Genomic DNA, 18928 nt, shown 5'->3' with positions numbered 1-18928 from the left:
GAAGCAGTGCCTTGTTTTCCATTGTTTTCTCTCTAATGTTTTTATTATGTGGTCACAGCATCTTTAGCAACACACAGAAGAGAATCAAACAGTGAGCTATTGGAGATGTCTCTATCTGCTCTCTTGTTGTGTCTCACAGGCCAAAGCGACACAGACACAAGCGACGCGGTCACCTCCCAAGACTCCCGACTGGGCGAGCCCTTGGCCATGGAGCCCGTTGTCATGGTTACTCCTGAACTCATGGCGGCCCACTGTGGCCTGCTGGCTAACCTGCTGGCCATCCTGCCAGAGTCCACCCTCACTGCTGTGCGACACAACCAGCTCCTCCAGGCACTGGCCAGGTGAGAGGCTGCATGCACACACAACAACCACCTCTGATGTGTTAATCAGGAAGAAAAGTCAAGGAATGGTTGCGGTAGACTTTTTTTTTTGTAATCTTCTTTATTCCAAATATGCAAATGTACACGCAGTTTAAACTGCATGAATCCTTTCTCCTTGCATTGAAGTGAATAAAAAGCTATTTAATGGTAAAGTAACGTAAGTTATGAGGACATCAGGAGCATCTACAACTTATAAAATTAACACTTTCATATATTTTGGTAATTTTTTAAAATCATAATTATAGATGATGTGGATAAATCTATATATTTATGGTGCTGTAGAGAATGAATGCTCACTCTTACCCTGATCACCTCTTCATACTTCTTACAAACACTCACATTCTCCATCATCTTTCTCTCTCAGTCTGTTGGATATCGGTCCTATCGAGAAATGTCTGAACGAGCTAAAGACGCCCAACATCCTTCCAGGAGAGAGAGAAGACATCAAGAGCCAGGTGAGAAACATTCTCAAAGACAGCTCTGAAGAGTTTTTTTTTCAACTTTTTTTTTTGTTAGTGTGACTTACCACAAAAAAAAATGTGGGTTGGTACGGCGCAGTGCCAGCTTCAGTGCAGCGAGAGGTTGTCTGAGGGCACCTCCAGATTTCAGTGTGGGTGGAATACTTAACAAGCTTAAACTCAAAGCATTGTTTTGCAAGCTTGGAATATTAACGCTTTCAAAGGAAGAACTTATTCTCCCTATACATCCGTTATCACCTTTTCTCTAACCTCAGATGTTCTGTAAATCTTTGCAACGTGTCCTTCCGCACGTGTTGTAAATGCTGGAACTCTGCTTCTTTCTACATGTCTCTAGTTTGTCACGTTACTTCAGTTCCTGTCCAGCTTCTCCAAACTGCTGCAGTCATGTGTCATGGTGAGCCAGGAGCTGATTGGTCAGATGGACTTCCTGAAACAGCTGTTAGGGACTCTTGTGGCAGTGCTCATGCTGGATACCACAGGATTAGGTCAGAACTTTAAGTTATATTCAAGTGGAAGTCATCAGTTTAAAAGAATAAAGTTCAGGAGTATATTCCAAAATGTTTCCTTAAATTTAAGATTAAAAATGCATGATCTGTGTCTCCCTTTTGATTTTGTTAAAAACCTTTTAACGATGCTACAAAAGCAAGCCCCATTCTGACATTTGTTCGTCCCTCCCTGCGGTGTGTTCTGCAGTGTGGCGTCGTGTCTGTCTCGTGTCATAAAATTTGTGACTCACTCTCTCCCTCTTCAGATGCAGGTTCCCGGGACACAGTCTGTGTGTGCTGGGCAGACGTGTTTATGCTCCTGGCTACTCTGGTGAGGAGGGACAGCTCAGCGTCGTACCCATCTGTCTCTGCTGCGCTGGGGAGACGCTGGCGGACATTTGCAGGTACACAGATACTCTGCACTGTCTGTGTGTGTGTGTGTGCCTGTGTGTGTGTGTGTGGGAGGGGAGGAGTGACTAAATTAATTATTGTGTTGTAGGCTGCAAAAAAATCAGGTTGAAAATCATCCATTATGGATAATTTCTCACAATTCATAATTATAGTTTATTGTCTTTTGGAGACATTTATATTGTCAACATCCCTCTGAGCTTTGAGATCTTATACATGATGACATCACGCTATAAAGGTCGTTATTTACTTAACCTAAAGACTGATAATCGTGATAAGGATAATTATGCTGATTGCAATAACTCGCTAGATAATCAGGATTGGCACTTTAGCTATAATTGTGCAGCTGTAATTGTGTTACAAAAAAAGAAATCTCACATTAACACACATCATTGCATCATTTCTGTGTGTATTAACTTCCCTGAACAGATGCTAGGATTTGATAATTGCATCCTGTCCTTAAACCACCTCCTCTCCTCCCACTCATCTTCCTCTGTGATTAATGGCACAGCAGAGGAATCTGATGAGTCCGGTGAAAGATGAATGCTGAGCCTTTGTGTGTGTGTTTACTTCTGTGTGTACATGTTGATGATATCTGCATACACATTCAAATGATTAGTGTTTTCTCTGCCAGTGCATGGAGAAATACAGCACTGTCGAGGGATCTCAACTATAAATTTGCCATTTTGTCACGCTGTGATTAAGTGTATTGCTGTGTCATTCTTTAAAAAAGAAAAGTATTCTCTTACCAACTTGCTCTTTTTTTATTTTCCCCGTGTGTGTGTGTGTGTGTGTGCAGGAACATTATCTGTGTGTGTGAATGAGAAGCTGTCAGATCATCTTCTTCACACAGTGGCTCTGCAGTTTCTCTGTGCAGTCTTCATAGAAGAGACAAAGAGTCAGGGTGTAGAGGTCACGACCTCAAACTCTAAACCTGCCTCAGCTTTGTCTGACATTGTGAGTGGTCACTCAGCCAGCCAGCTGTGTGAACTGTTACTGCAGGTAGGTGGAGGCGCAGGGGTAGTCTGTCTAGACCCTGGTGCACAGCAGGAGTTCACTGTGACTAAACTTGATTACTTTTCTATACAACACCAGTGTATGTGCTCAGGGCAATCCAAAACTTTGATGCTAACTTTCAAGAGTGTGCGATTACGTGGACTGATTGAACACTGTGTTCCTCCTTCACTGCCGATGCCAGAGTTTTGAGAAGAGGACCCTTCAGGACCCTTTAAAGAAGCTGACAGCCAGAACCCTGATGACACTGTTAGCCTGCAGCCCCTCCGCTCAAATCCATGCAGCCAAAGGTAAAACCCCAAACCTCAGGCTACAGTCAAGCTGTCACCTGTTGCATACACTTTGAAATGTTTAAGTGGGTCGCCGGCTTGTCTTGTGGCTTCCCATAAGACATATCATGTAAAAGACTCTTCGTATGAACTCAAAATGTCATTATTTAGTGGAAAAGATATCTATTTTTAAAACGTCTTTTACAAGAAGGCCATTCATGATAGAATACAACATCATTTAGAGCTGTTTTTTGAGAGTGCACTAGACACAGTGAAGAGAGATACATTAGCCCTCTTCCCTTGTTCTAAAAAAATATTATCACTGACAGGAGGAGTTTTGTTTTGCCATCTCCTCGATCTAACTAATGCACATGAATACCGAGAACAGGGGTTCCTAAACATTTCATCTCATGACAGCAAAAAGACCGCCACTGTCCCTGGAGATGGAGGATTTAAAGTGTTTTTACACTTTCATTTCATTTTCATTTCAGTTAGTTATGTAGTTTATTTGAAATGGAACTACTTTTTTTCTATCCATTTTTACAATAATGGGTAACATATACAATTTTAAATTATTTAAATTTGTTTACTAGTTTTTGTGGAAGGCATCTCGATCACGACTCTCTGGGGGTCTCGACCCCCCTTTAGGAATCACTAGTGTAGAACACTCATGACCAGGTGGGCGAGGTGATGACGTTGACATTAAGCATAGGTTTGCTGCTTTATACTCTGTACTGCTCGCCTTGGTTGTCATCTATTGTTTTCTTATGCTGTATTTGTATTCTGTAAATGTCCTTAAATACATTGGAGCAATATTTACCCAGAAACACTCACTATTATTGAAGTCTCCTCCTCTTCCTTCTGTACCGCTAGTACCCAGCCACCTCTTCACCTTAATCAACAGGAGTGTGTTGAGGTGTGAGAGTGTGTGCGGCAAAGATAATCTCTAGTTGTGAGGTGCATGTGTGAAAAGTGTTTTCTTGAAATGATCACAACCTGAAGGCCTGGAATTATCTAGAAAATGTCAGGAGTCGATGTGTGAAAAGGGCTTCAGAGTCATTTCTTTACGGATGCTTTTTACGAGTGTGAGAATCTAAGACGAGGTCAACAAGATAAATAAAGTAAGGAGAGAAGTGTAGCTACAGACCAAATATGAAGATGGGAATGTTTATAAGTCTTAATAAGCTAGAAACAGTGGGAACACTTCCCCAGAGACTACATTAAATCAAGTCACTTTTTCAAATTAAAAAAACTGAATTTGTTCTGGTGGGCGCTTCAAATGCGCATAGAGCAGTAGCAGTGCTTGTATGAGTGATTATATTTTCTTATAAATGTCCAGTGTCTTTACATTTTGCAATCCATGCAATCAAGTAGGATTTAACCTCATTCTCCTTTTCTTCAGACCAATTTATGGTGGAATGGGCCTTATGATTGACACTAACAGTTTTTTGCTGCAGAAATACATGCAAGATTAGAAATGTTCCTTCTATAACATTTGACGTTAAAATGATCAGGTAACACTTTAAAAACTGACTATCTGTTGTTGTTGTTGTTGTTTTTTCCAGCTGGTCTTATTGACAGCTGTGTTGAGCAGATGAAGCAAACTCAGTCTCAGCTCCACCTGGAGTCGGTCCGCCCTGGGAAAGCATCTCACCGCAAAAAGGTGAGCAGAGACCGGATGGAAATTTCCAGCCTCAGCAGTTTGTGTTTCTTTTTATTTTACATGGAGGAGTTCTTTTTTTGGGATAAATATTATGAATACCTGTTGTAGTTCTCAGCAGTAAGTCTCCTTGCTGTTATGGAGCAGCGTAGAGTGTGTTTTTATCTTGAACATGGGAACATAATGCTCTTTGTTGTGTCTTTCTGTATTATCAGGAAGAAGGCCGTTTAAAGGAAATCAAGCTGACTGTGGAGATCCTGCGGAGCGCTCTTTATCGCAACGATGAATGCAAAGTGAGCCTCTGCGCCTTGCCTTTTAATTCCCCTCTGCTAATTGTTTTTTAATGGAACGTTAAAGTACCAATGCTGAGCCTGTAAATGAGATTCAGCTAAATGTGCACAGTCCTGCTAACATGTCAGCAAGTTTAGCTTCTTAAACCCTGTAATGGCATTACTTATGAGGCATATTAACTGGTTTTCATTTTTTAAGTGGCCTTTTAGTCACTGGTGGTTACCTTGGACTAAGTAGCCAGGGACACTCAACTGCTGTGTTTACCCTGCTATTTTCTACTCCCTGTGTGTTTTCTTCTGCACACTTACAAAAACACTAAAGCAATTCATGTTGATTACTTCCATCTGTGTTTGTGCATTCGTATAAATTAGGCTTTCTCTAATGTTTTATATTACTTTTTAAGTGTGCTATTTTGGTGCTAGTTTAAGCGTGTGTGTGTGTGTGTGTGTGTGTGTGTGTGTGTGTGTGTGTGTGTGTGTGTGTGTGTGTGTGTGTGTGTGTGTAGACGGTGGCCACAGATGCTCGTCTGACACTGGCACTCTATGCTCTCTGGCCTTGGCTGCTATTGGACGACCCCACCATGGAGGCGGTGCTGGAACTTCTGTGTGTCTACACGGCCAACTGCGCCACAGGTCTGTTTGTCCGCGTGTGTCTGTCTGTATGTCTTATGTGTTTGTGCAGGCACTGTGCCTGTCTCATGCCTGCCCGTCGCCTCCGTCTGAGTCACGCACCCTTCACACTAAGAGCCCCATTGTCCTCCCAAAACGACCGCTGAACAACATTGTGTCTCACTGTACAAGCAGCGCCTGCTCGCCTGCCAGTCACAATAGGCACACTGTCATGATCAGGGGTCAGGCTGCATGGCTGTCTCACTGTATGTATGGCACTGGGAGTCAGACCAGTTGGAGATGATGTGGGAAAGCACAGAGCGTCTCTGTATTGCCTGAGATGTTGGTATTCCATCATGCAAATGTAGGAGCTGTGTACATAGAATCGAGAACAGACAAAGACTTGCAGAAAAAAAAGCTTGTCGAGTAGAGAAAAGGAGAGATTCATTGGGAGGAAACAGTAGGGAAATTTGACTTTGATAAACAGCTCATGGTGCCTTTTATGCATTTGTGTGTGTGACTGGTGTAGTTGTGCAACTGAAATCAGTTTCATCAGTGAAAGGAAGTTTCATGTGCAACGTGTCTGTGTCTTTCTGTGCGCCTCTGTTTGATTGGCACCGGATCCTCAGTGGGTGCATGTGCTCTGATCTAAACTCACTCGCTTTAGACCCCTCGTATGCTCAAGCTGTGAGGTAGCAGAAATCAGTGAAGTCAGGCACAGTATTTCCCTAAAGGTTAACCGAACAGCAGGTTGTGTTCAGGCTGCATGCAGCCAGGCTTAGTATTACACCATCCACCCTCAGGCTACCATTGCGTCTCGGGAGAAGGCTACATTTCCTCTGACTGTTTCATCTCTAGTCTACCTCCTTCATCCAAGGCTTTGTTTGTACTGCTAGTTCAAGTTAGATTGTTGTTTTTGTCTGTGGCACACATATTTTCACAGTTATTTTTGTAGCAGCCCCAAAACTTGCTCCTACAGACAGCCAGAAAGAAGAAAAAAAAAACTGTTTTTTTTTTTCTACACTTCTATGAAATGATCAATCCAATATGTTTGCAAAACGAATTAATGAGATTTGTGTTAGCAGTGGGAAGGCCTTTAACTCTCATTAGAGGAGTAGATCCATTATCAAGTAGAGCTCTCTTGTCAATTCTATGGTAGACTGGCCATCTTGACAGGTATTGAGATAACCTCAGGCTATCATCAGCATACACCCGCTCACAGTGCCAGCACGTTGTAGGCTAAACCATTCCAGGATGAGCATAACCTATAAGCTGCCATGTTCTCCAATAATCAACATCAATCAGCGTCACACTGTGTCCTGTTCAATTTGTATTTAAACTCCAACTGCAGCAATTAGCCCTGTCAGTTACACTGACGGTGGATGTGGTTCCCAAACAGAGATGTTTTTATTTGACTCTCTATTTTTTGTATGTTACAAATTTGTGTTTACATTTCTGAATGGGGTTGTAATAGAATCAATCGCAGCTATTGCCTCGGGCCTAATACTATCCCTCCCTCCCAGAGTCAAGAGACGGTTTTCATCATCAGTCAGAGCTGTGCTGGTGAATGATGATTAAAAGACAGTAAAAAGATGAAACGACTTTCAGCTAGAGCAATCTGGATGTACATGGAAGACCTTACTGCTACTTCAAAAAAAGATTTTGAACACTGTTAAGTTAAATAGATACATCTTGCTGTTCATTCTGTCTTTGTGCAAGACGTCTACTCTTCTCCATCATATTTGTCAATCGGCTAGACGGCTTGTTCAGCAAAACGAGCCATGCATGCATGTTTGGGTATTGTGGGCAGACAGCCGTGCAGCCGGGCGGGTCAGTCTTTGTTTTTGAAGCTACTGGGACTGCTGGCTTTCCAGCTAGTTAGCTTTAAGATAAACAGAAAGAAAGGGCAGCTCCAAAAGCAAGGAGAAGAGAGCGCTTTGCTAAATGTAACACTGTATTTATTCTGGACTTTTCTCTGTGTCTACAAGAGCTGCAAACAGTGCATAAACAGACAGGATAATACAGAGACAACAGTGGAATTAATACTTAAGACATTATTGGTAAATCTTGTGTCAACTTTGCTGCAATTTGAATTTTAGAAAATAAAAAATGTGGATCAAGTATTAGTGATTTTTTTTTTCTCCCTCCTTTGCAGCGTGCAGCTCCCTCTGTTGCGGTGGTCCGGGTGCTGCAGCCGGATCTAAAGGCACCCTGATGCACTCCATCATAAGGCTGGCCTCAGGGGTCGCTCCAGACAGCAGCCCCGTCCAGAAGCTAGCTTTCTCTCTCTTGGCTAACCTGGCCATGTCCAGAGACTGCAGAGGCCTGCTGCAAAAGGTAAGGCTGACACACAGTACCAGACGTACACCAAATAATGTCAAAGATATAGATGAAGACAATAATGCATGACTTTGTAATGATTGGTGTTGACAGAGTGCAATCTGAAACATTGTTTTCAGGATGTTTCAGCGTCATCCCCCCCACCACAATATATGAATCTTTTTTGTAATTGATTTTTTTTAGATGAAACAAATTTAGATTCAGCAGTTTTTCTTAAAGTCATCTCAATTGGCTCTGAAAAACCATTTAACAAGTTTAATAAAATTAACACGAGTGAGATATTCAGTGTGACAGAATTAAATAAAGATACATGACATAAGCTATAAATGACATAAGCTTCTCTTGCACTTAAGCTGTCCAAAATCTCGCCCTCACACTGCGCTGGCTGGGGAAATATATTTTCTATACTTAGGAGCAGCTCTTAATGATCTGTTCACACGTCTCTCAAACTCTTGTATTAACTCGATGATGTCTGCTTCCTTGTCTGTCATTCTCAGAATAACTTCCTCCAAGCTTTCCTGTCAGTGCCAATCCCTAAGGCGGGTAGTGTGAAGGCCACATCTGTAAGTTGTGGCAGTGGGAGCCTGCTGGGCCTGTGGCTGAGGCTTCTGGTCAATCTCTCGGTCACAGAGGACGGCCAGCTGAGTATCCTCAGGGTGACCGGAGCCCTGGAACTGCTGGCAGACCTGGCACCGCAACGACGCCATGCTCTGCTCACTCTTCACAACCTCTGCTTCTGCCCCGCCAACAAGCCGCATGTACTTGCCAACGGTATGCAGGGGAAGAAAGGGTTAACTTTCAGGATCTTCAATTGGGATTATAAAGTGTTTAAAGAGCAGAATGAAAAAAAAAAGAGTGTTTTCGAGTTTGCATTTCATGGTTTTAGTAAGTAAGATTCTTTTCTTCTGAATCTTCCCAAAACCTTTTTTTTTTCTTTTTACTTTTGGAAAGTTCAACAGAAAACGGTGGGAGGCTTTGTTTCTGTTGAAAGTCCTAAAAGTTGTCATTTAGCAGATTCTCAGTTTTTTTTTCCCCACAAGTCATAGTATCTTAACGACCAATCTGATCACTGCGATTGAAGGAAATGATTGCATGAACAGTGGGTTGGTATTAAACAAAAGGATAGGCAATTGATGAAAACATTTTGGCCAGAGACAATTGATATTACTCTCTTTGTGCTTGATTATGGATTTCGAGCGAGGAAGTGTTTAGTTAAGCTAAGACTGAAGCAGGGCAAGGCTAGCTGTTTCCAGACTGATGTAGAGCTGCTTTAATGTCCTTGACATGGCAAACTGCCTGAGCATGGACACTAAGGAGGGGGGGGGGGGCAGCTCTCTCAAATGTTTTGAATTTGGGCTGCAGTACACATTTCTAACACTAGGTGTCAGAGTTACATATTGGTCCTTTAAGGGAGACTGTTCAAAGGGGTCTTGGAGCCACAGATAATGAACACGAACCCAGAGTTATTTGACCTAATATTTGTTCCCCGGTGTAGAAGCTGAAAATGCGTTTTTTTCTTTGAATGGCTCCTACAAATCCTTAGATTTAGACATTTTGCTGATCTCAGACAAGCAGATTGTACACAGTCTAGAGCGCTCAAGACAACAGACTGACATAACAAGTAAAGTAAACAAGTGGCTTGTAAAGAAGCCGAGCATCTTGCAAACTAAAACTAAAAGATTACATTTTTCGAAGCTGCACTCATGTAGAGCTCTATAAGAAGTAAATGTTGGACAAATAGTCATCAGGTGGAAGGACAAACAAGTTGCCACGTGCCTGCTGGATGAGCACAGTAAATGAGCTGTTTGGAAACTTCAGTATTTTCAAACAAGTTGTATTTAAATTCAGAGAGTACGGATGCAGCAGGTGTACGGATGCAGCAGGTGTACGCAGGCCAATGATTCATAGATCATGTATAAGTATGATGAAAGGAGAGGAAGTGGCAAATTGTGCCCCCTCGCACAGTTTCCAGTTGCAGGTGTGATGTGTGGTCTATGCCAGGTGGGTGTCATTTCTTTTAGTTTCCTGTGGAAATATCACTTCCTGTGTTAGTTTAGCAAACAGTATGAGTTACTGTATGTGTGATATGTACACATGATCAAAAGACAACATGAGGAAACAATGCAGATAGTGACTGTGTTTTTTTTTTGTCAAGCTTGTTTTTCTTTGAATAGTTTTATTTAGAGCTAAAAAAAAATAGCAATATATGGGTATATCAAGATGAACAATTTTTTTTTTTACATGTACTCTTCTTTTGCTTCAAATTGATGTTTATCATATTGAGACGTTGTTTTTCTTCCAGGCACAGCCATGAAGGTGTTGTTAAGCTGTTTGGACAGTAAAGACATGGAAACCCGATGTATGGGAGCATCTTCACTTTGGGCTCTGCTCCACAACAATCAGAGGGTACACACACACACACACACACACACACACACACACACACACACACACACACACACACACACACACACACACACACACACACACACACACACACACACACACACCTGCTATTGTGCACTGACTATTCCATTATTTGGATTCTGATGTACCGCACAGTGCCAATTAGAGGTGTGACTTCTAAACTTGTACTTATATCACCAACCATTTAAACGTTAATTAGTTGGTTTTTTTTAAATGTGGTAACATGCACATGTCACTGCACAAAGCACTCCGCAACAGCAGTGCATATACAAGAGAGATGTACGGACAGTGGACCTTATCGCTCCCTCGGTCTCTCTCTGTTGATGTGATTCTGCACTCTTATCTCTCCGCAGAAGTTGAGAGGGAAGTTTTTTTTTTTTTTAAATCGGGAGGTGTGAGGTCCTCTCGCGTGTCAGCACTCTCTCTCTCGCTCTCTTGTGCACGCCGCAATTTTATGAATAAATGAAAAATTAAATAAAATCAGGTCGGAAATATACTTGGGCGGCCCATCCAGGTATCATCTATGTGTGGGAACCACTGCGTTTATTTAACAAGCCTGACGCCGCCACGCGCTGCCCCCCCCTTAACATTTATACGTTTAAACGTTTGACCAAATTGCTAAACGTTTCACATTGGCCCAAAAAACATTTAAACGTTTTGCACCCCACCCGGTGTCAATTTATTCTTAGCATGTCTTCACTGTGTGGGGTCCTATAAAAACATATATCTGCTTAAAACGTTGTCTAGTTCGATCGTATAGAAAGAGATGACCAACTGTTTTTATCACCTGATTATGAACGGATAAAAGCTCTCCCTCTTTCTAATCTGTCTCTTTAATTTCCCCTCAAAGGCCAAGACTACTTTGAAGTGTCCCTCTGTTCGATTAAGAATAGAGGAGGCACAAAGCATCTCTAAGAAAGGTATACATTTATTCACTTTGATAATGTCCCTTCTCAACATTAGCTTTTGTGTGTCCTGTTGTTTACATCTGTTCCTTTACTTTCCTGTAGCAGCAGACGAAGAGAACAAGCAGGAGCCAGTGAGCGCCTACCTGTTGAAGTGCCTTGAAAACCTTTCCCAGCTGCTCAATAAGTGATTATCTATTGTCTGTTTTTAAATCATGTTTTATACATATCTAAGATGAATTCATTTTGATAATAAAGAGCTAAGTGTCAGAATTAAACTTTTGACTTGTGCGGTCGTAATTCATATGAGCACCAATGAGAATGATTTTGCATGTTTCAGGAAGTGACCCCGTTGTGGCTTTAAACAGATACATATTGGTTGTGGTGTTCTTTTTTTTTTTTTTTCACCCAATAGCACACTGAATGAGTTGGTGATAAATAACACAGACACTAAAAACCATGTGTTGATGTGTATTTGTCAACCTCTGCATCGGTCTTGAAACCTTTCTGTGTTCTAACCTCTCTCCTTTTTTCAAAAGCATCTCCAGTATTTAATCTAGTCTTACCACGTGCCTGTCTTGGAGCCTATTAGATAAATGCAGAGGCTTTTTAGGTCGGGTACAATCAGTTGAACCAGTTCACTTGCCCTCTTCCTCGCTGCAACACCTGTTGGTTTGCCGTTTGCCTGGCAAACTGAGGGGCGTCAAAAAGGGCCGTGTTGGGCTGCCTCGAACTGCCTTTCTTCTCAAAGGTCAAAGGTCAAAAAATAAACAGACCATTCTGCACCAGAATTGAAACTTAGGAGGACATACTGGCTGCTGCAATGTTGTCAGAGGAGCAAAGACTTCAAACTAGCATGTTTCCTAAATGTCTGAGGATACAGTTAGGTCATTTTGTGATTTTCAGTAGATATCTCACATATATGACCTTTAAATCTCTTAAATCATGTAGAGCTGTCAGTAATTCAGTCTGAATAACGAAAGTCAACCTCATGGGTGTGGGAGCACTTTGGGAAAACTCTAGGGTTAGCCTGATTTATCCTCTGGGTACCATAAATATATACACCAGAATTTATGAAAATCCAACCAAGAGTTGTTGGGATCTTTCTGTCTTTGCAAAGTGATGGACTGACACACCAATATTGCAAAGTTGTATTTCAGAGATTATCATCTCTGAATGATTGTTGACGTTTTTTTAAATACACCCAAAGTATTCAAAAGGAAAGGTATAAATAGTAATCAAGTTCAAAACCTTTTCAAAGTATCCACATTTTTCAAGTACTAAGTGAATAATCACTGCAAATAGAACATCTCGGTCTGGGTCCCACCTTGCAGTGTTACACCATAAGCTTGCCTCCCATTCCCAGCACTGGTGATAAAGTGGCCCACTGTGTGGGATGAGCTAACAGAGTGGGCTAAGTGTGAAGTGTACCCCCCCCCAGTTGCTCAAGTGTTTGTCTGTAGCCAGAGAGCTAGCAGGAAGTGCAGCTCGGGTGCATCACTTCTCGTCTCATCAATGCTGCTTTCATTCTCCCTCGGTGGGGCAAGATGGAAGCTGTACAAAAGGACCACCGGTACTTCGTGGTACTCATCTTTCTTCCTTTTCTTAAAGGTAAGGACTTTAGCTTTTACTATTTTGTGATTCAGGAGTGGTTATGTGTTAAATGAAAACCCTAAAACTAACACTCAATGTGACTTTTAGAAGTGTAATTTCCCTGAATATTTTTAGACTCTTTGATAGACTGCATTCTTAAATTAATTATTCTGCAATTTATTTTTAGTTGAGCTGGTTTAAAAGACTGTACGAAGGCTTTTTATTCCCAGTTTTTGCAAGATATTATTATTCTAAACCTGCCAGAACTCTCCCAGGGGCATCACTGGACTTGAAATCAGATGTCATTCAGCTCGTATAAAAGGTTTCGGAAAAAACTTGGAAGCTTGATCACCGACTATTGTCAGATGTGTTTATGTGTACTGGCTCAAATAAGCCTCATTAGCATTACCCCAGGGATGGCCTCAGAGCTGTGAATGGCTGTGTTAATCTTCAACCAGAAGATTTAGGAGGGGAATAAGTGTGATTATATAAGTGATTGCTAAACAGCATGGATATAAATATAATTTCTTAGTATTCACAGATAGCTATTCTTCTTTAAGTACATACTTAAATTTGTACTTTCTTTGTTGCATCTTTTAATATAAGTCATGATATCTATTTCAAAGTTCTGGCACATTAAATAAACTGAAAGCTGCACTCTTTACAGTCGCTGTCCAGCAGAAAGATGCCGTCACAGTCCATCTGGAGGAAGGCATGGTTCTGGACTGTTTGTGCCCCTGGAACGGCAACCTCAGCATGGTGTCCTGGAATAAAGTGCCAGACAAGGAACCTGTAGCTGTTTTCCATCCGGAGTATGGCGTAGCTTTCTCTCAGCATTATCGGGAAAGGATAGAGTTCCTGAGGACAACGCCGATGGATGGAAGTATATCCATGAGGAACGTCACTCACCAGGATATCGGGCTTTATCACTGTTCTGTTCAGACCTTCCCCCAAGGCCCCTGGACGAGGAACATTCAGGTGGAGGATTTAGGTAAAAGATTTTGGCAGGGATTACTGAAGTGGAAATTCTGAGTCATTTTAAATCAATCCCCCCCACTGAGTGACTAAGAGAGGAACAAGAATCAATGTTGTAAATGAATGTTCTTTATTTCCTTCATGTGGTTTGATTTCTTTCTTCCTGAGAAGCTATTTCCTCTCTGTCCTACACCTTTTTGTTTTACAGATACACCCCCAGAAGAAGACGATAGCCCAGAGCCGCCCACCCCAGAAGATGTAAGAGTGGACACGGAGCTGGTAGCAGAGCGGAACAACAACCTGACCATCAAATGTAACCACGTGCACAACGGCACTGTCTACCAGGTCATATTGGAGAAGATGCCGCACAGCGAGCCTTGGAGCATTATCGGAGTGTGTAAGAAGGTGGAGGGGGGCCTGGTGGGAGAAGACTACAGCGACAGGGGGGAGGTGAGCTGTGCAGACAGCCTGGACGTCAGTCTGCATCTGACAGGCGTTGTGCCGGAAGACAGCGGCTTCTACCGCTGTACCTTTAGCACGGACACAGGAGTGCAGACCACCACTGTGCTGCTCACTGTGGCCCCTCCAGGTACAACATATACATGATCTTATGAGTTCATTATTTTGAAGTTGATACGAAAAAGGATTTATGGATGCAAATATGTCCACAGAGTGCAGAGATTTAAGAAACACAATGAATGTAATAAAACAATTGTGATGTTAACCCTAAGCGTGTCAGTAGAGTCAGAGTCAACCACAACATCCTGTGTCATGTCTCACTTCACTGTTTCCATAGAGCTGTGTGTCTGCACACTGCTTTAACGTGATGTGGTGTCAGGGTTAAAACACAAAAAAATGACACGTCAGTCACCACTGACACAATGACCACAGCTTTCTGTTGAGTAGGAAACATTGCTTTCAGTACAATTTTGGTTTTGATAGCATTACGTTCTCTCATTTTATACCCAGGTGGATTCAGCCTGTCTATGTACATGATGTATATTTACATCGGGGCTGGAGCTGCAGGGCTAATTCTTCTCATGGTCATTATTATACTCGCAGTGAGGCACAGGTAAGATCACATGATATGGGTCAGTCTTATTTAATTCAAACTGCTAATGGCACTTCAGTCTGAAACAATAAGATATGTTGAGTTGTAACTTTAAGGCCAACAAAACTTAAAGCTACTGTGAGGAACTTTCAGTTTTTGTTGATCTTTGTGACCGCTGTGGACAAAGTTGTACCTCTATCTCTTTTCTTTTTGTCCTGTTCATGTGTAGGACAAAAAGGACTGCTACTTTTTACCCATCAAACTTACCACTGACTTTGACTCTTTTCTGCCGAAATTGTAAAAAAAAGGCCCCTCAGATCCATGCGCCTCGTCTGACCTCTAACCCATGGCGGCAGTGCAGAGCATTATGAATAACTATAAAAACAATAATTAGTCTGATCAGTCCTCACAGGAGCTTTATACTTCACAATCTAACAGTTGAGCTAAAGGCTAACGTCAGCATGCTAACATGCTCACATTGACAATACTAGCATGCTGAGTTTTAGCAGTTTATTTTTTCTTTTTACCATCTTAGTTTAACATGTGAACATAGGCTTACTACTGGGGCTAATGGGATGTCATTGGCATATCCAAGGCAGATCAATCTACCACAAAGGTTTTCCATCTTTAGGGGGGCATGAATATCTGTCCAAGACTCCCCAAATTGTGTTTATTGTTGAGATTTATTTATTTTCTAAAGAACTACTGAGACTCAGGTTCATACTCGTGGTTCTGCAGTGGCCACCAAATTATTTGGACTGTAATTGTTTTGGACGATTTCTACTTGAGACCTGCCAGCAATGGTCATATGTTCCACTACTGTTGCTGACTTCTGCAACTGAAGCCCCATTTGTTTTTTGAACTTTCTTGTCTTTTCCTGTTCCCACATTTAATCATCTGAATTGTGGGAGTTTTCACCACCACGTTTGAAACCATTGCACTAGATGTAAAGTTGGGCAAAGTCATTAAAATGTATCCTCCTTGGACAATTAATTCAAAAATGATCAAATTGCACTACATTTCGAAGTGATCTAACATTTTTTTTTTTTTGTCCTGGATGAAAACAGCTAACATAGTTAAAGATGTTACAATCTGTTCTTTTATGATTTATAAAAAAAAAGAATCAGTACATTCTGAGGTCACATCTGAAATTACCCATTGCTAAAAACAAGTGCTTCCCCCCCATTTCTGTTGCACAACACAAAAATCCCAGCAGGAAGAGGAACAGGAGAGAAGAGTACAAAGTCAAACTGCACCCATCTCAGAGTCAGGTGAGCCTCACCTTAGTAATCATTTCTACTCTTGTCTTCACACTCGACTCTTTTACGGCTCTTCCTTACCTTCTCTTCAGACATGCACTGAATTATAAAACTGTTCCTCTTTATTAATCAATAAGTACCAACTCATCCTGTTCTTCATACAGCACATTCTGTCTTCATGTAAACATCGTATTTGTGCTTTTTACTCAACTGACGCTGCTTCACTGTGACTGACCATGTAGTAGATGTTTCATAATATTAAATTCATCTTTTTAACAAGAACACAAATTGGTTGAAAATGTAATCTTTTATCACATATTATACATTGGGATTGTTATAGTCACCAATGAGTACTATATTCAAGTGAAGCTACTTCCATATATTCTTTTAGGTCAATTTCTTTTTTCTCATTTTATTTGGTTGAGTGAGGGAGTACATCAGTACATTCATTGTTCCAACATAACTACTAATCATAGTTTCATAAGAAAAGGAAAAACATCACATTTCATTGATAGACCCGGCTTATATTGTTTACTCACACATACCATGCATCTACATCCAAATCTATCTCATAGGCTGTTCTCCATCCATCACCCACAAACTTATACTTTGAAAAATAAATTATTAATCCATGGCACACTGAACACAACTTTACTGTATTTTATTGTGAGTGAACAACAAGTTTCACCTGTAGCTTCCTCAGGTTGTTCCCAGCACAGTCACAGGGCACACACAGGTGTGTTAAACACAAATAGTCACATGACCAATCATCACAAAAAACATTATTCCGGGTCACAGCCTTAAATGAAACTATAACATTCTAAAATAAAATAGTCATCCATGTTATTTTTGCACGTTATATTTTTCATTTGTATTAAACACACCTGTGTGTGACTGTGCTGAGCCAACCTGAGGAAGCTATTGGCGAAACGCGTTGCTCACTCACAATAAAATACAATAAAGTTATTTTCAGTGTGCCACGGATTATTGATTTATTTTTCATGGTATGTTTCTGCAACGGAGCGCACCTGAGAACTTCTAGGCTGGGCCCAGGGTACCCTGTTGGTCATTTATATATACAGTATATATTTCCATACACAAGCACCAAGAATTACAAACACACACACGTTTTATGACTCTTTAAGGTCCATTTCTTATAAAGTAAAACTTGAATAAAATATATAAGCAATCTTTTGATACAAATTTTACTTAATATAACTCTATATCTGAAGCTCCTTTTTTTTGTGTGATTTGGTACAATGTAAATACATGTCATCATAAAGAGGAGATTTAGATTGGGCCCTTTCTTATTTTCTTATTTTGTGTTTTTTTGCATGCTACTGCAGTAACACCTCTGTGTCTAACACCTCATCTACTAATACAGCCTATCTTAAATCCACAGAACAACCTCTATGAGAACATCTCCGTGTGCAGTAGGGCAAAGAAGCCCAGGCAGATCAGAAATGCTCCAGTGTACGCCAACATGCAGACAATACAATCATACAAAACCACTGCAGGTTATCCCTCTGCAAATTTAAGTATAAATCAGCAAAGAAAACAAAAAAAACCACATAAGAACAGGAGCTCATAGTCGTTATTTTATTTTGTTTTTTTAAATGGGAAGCATGCAGGGATCACAGTGACACTGATTCATATTCATACTCTGGTTTGAAAAGGAAGCAAGATGGGGCTGACAGATTGGCTTTAAACATGTCTTGCTCTTATTAATTAAATGTAGTATGTACTCCATAATTACTGTTGAGGATATATTTGTTTGGGGCAAAACAATAGTTGACAGTTACCGTCACGCAGCGAGAGAAGACAAAGGCCTGGATAATCATTCTTTTCACTTCCTCAACCCCTGAGTAAAACGATTGACAAAAGCCTGTATAATTGCTCTCCTTTTACTTTCATCCCTCCTGGTTTCCATTCAAAGCCTGACAATGGTGTCTAATCATCTAACAGAAAAGAAAAGCAGTCACTCAGCGCTGTACCATCGCATGAGTCTGTTGCTTTCCCCAAAGGGCTCTGTGTCTTGTATGGCTGCATCCTAGTTACAGAAGGCTTATATTATGAAAGCTACTCTAATGAGCTAATCCTGTGCTTATGTTTAAAACGGCTCTCCTTTGTCTAGTTTATTGATAAAATATTTTGTTTCTTATTTTGAATCATACATACAGTTTTTAACGCCAAGATGTCACAGGATTTCTTCTTTGTAGATGATTGCTAAGCTTGCCTATGTGCTCTTGTAAATCATTATTTAAAGTTTATGGACGTACCTCGGAGCTGTGTGTTGTTTATTTGTAATCTGATTCATTTATCTCCATAGAAATGGAGGCAGTGGCAGAGGCAGTAATGGATATGCAGGCTATCCTGCTAGGAAACAAGACAAATGTGGACAAGTTAGAAATATGGAACTCAAAGAGACAATATAGTTTGGAATCGAAACTTTGCCTTCATTCTCTCATCTTGCTGTTCCTGGAAAACAGAACAAGCTGCAAGTTTACTTTTGACTTTGAAACCTGTGATACTGTGTGGGTGACCAGCAATAGTGAAACTGATATGTGTGACTGTAAATGACTCCAAATGAAAATAAAAATGTGTCATGACTGCTAACATGTTTATTTCTTCTGTTGTGGGAGTGTGGCATATGAAAGCTGAACTAAATAAAATATATACTGTAAATGTCTTTAGAAAAGACAATTATCTACATATTTTGTGTTTGAGGTATTACAAGTTTGACATTTTTGAAAATTTGTTTCAATACAACAGAGCCCCTGAAGG

At 40.9% G+C, this 18928-nt stretch overlaps 2 protein-coding genes across 10 annotated transcripts in view; both read left to right on the top strand.

The window, feature by feature from the left end:
* The window catches only part of rttn (rotatin), a 31190-nt gene extending 19646 nt beyond the window's left edge, over window positions 1–11544 (top strand). For 2 of the 3 annotated variants that reach the window (XM_065948695.1, XM_020646340.3), the window contains exons 36-49: window positions 140–341; window positions 745–835; window positions 1194–1344; window positions 1611–1748; window positions 2552–2754; window positions 2951–3056; window positions 4601–4698; window positions 4911–4988; window positions 5492–5618; window positions 7750–7931; window positions 8432–8705; window positions 10237–10340; window positions 11212–11281; window positions 11372–11544. In XM_065948695.1, the coding sequence (XP_065804767.1) occupies window positions 140–341; window positions 745–835; window positions 1194–1344; window positions 1611–1748; window positions 2552–2754; window positions 2951–3056; window positions 4601–4698; window positions 4911–4988; window positions 5492–5618; window positions 7750–7931; window positions 8432–8705; window positions 10237–10340; window positions 11212–11281; window positions 11372–11457 (1910 nt within the window). In that variant the 3' untranslated portion in view covers window positions 11458–11544. The remainder of the gene's footprint in view (window positions 1–139; window positions 342–744; window positions 836–1193; window positions 1345–1610; window positions 1749–2551; window positions 2755–2950; window positions 3057–4600; window positions 4699–4910; window positions 4989–5491; window positions 5619–7749; window positions 7932–8431; window positions 8706–10236; window positions 10341–11211; window positions 11282–11371) is intronic. The other variant, XM_065948694.1, reaches the window with a different exon arrangement.
* Window positions 11545–12656: 1112 nt separating this feature from the next.
* Window positions 12657–18760, top strand: cd226 (CD226 molecule). 7 transcript variants are annotated; one of them, XM_065948697.1, is made up of 6 exons: window positions 12667–12877; window positions 13527–13850; window positions 14043–14423; window positions 14804–14906; window positions 16102–16156; window positions 17547–18760. In XM_065948697.1, the coding sequence occupies exons 1-6, from the start codon at window positions 12814–12816 to the stop codon at window positions 17733–17735; spliced, it is 1116 nt and encodes a 371-aa protein (XP_065804769.1). In that variant the 5' UTR covers window positions 12667–12813; the 3' UTR covers window positions 17736–18760. The 7 variants fall into 7 exon arrangements, with proteins under 7 accessions (XP_065804771.1, XP_065804769.1, XP_065804768.1 ...); XM_065948696.1 differs by having other exon boundaries at window positions 12669–12877; window positions 16099–16156; XM_065948701.1 differs by having other exon boundaries at window positions 12676–12877; window positions 18474–18760.
* The last annotated feature ends 168 nt before the right edge of the window (window positions 18761–18928 follow it).

The sequence above is a fragment of the Labrus bergylta genome, chromosome 20 (assembly GCF_963930695.1).
Source record: "Labrus bergylta chromosome 20, fLabBer1.1, whole genome shotgun sequence".
Classification (NCBI taxonomy): Eukaryota; Metazoa; Chordata; class Actinopteri; order Labriformes; family Labridae; genus Labrus; species Labrus bergylta.
Note: the sequence above shows the minus strand (reverse complement) of the source record. Positions and strands in the feature narration are given on the sequence as shown.

What these genes read in the sequence shown, in the direction of transcription:
- cd226 (XM_065948696.1), top strand. Translation starts at nt 12,814, where the DNA reads ATGGAAGCTGTACAAAAGGACCACCGGTACTTCGTGGTACTCATCTTT. An exon ending in GCTCACTGTGGCCCCTCCAG is followed by an intron (nt 14,424 to 14,803) that starts GTACAACATATA and finishes TTTTATACCCAG; the next exon opens with GTGGATTCAGCCTGTCTATG. An exon ending in ATACTCGCAGTGAGGCACAG is followed by an intron (nt 14,907 to 16,098) that starts GTAAGATCACAT and finishes CAAAAATCCCAG; the next exon opens with CAGGAAGAGGAACAGGAGAG.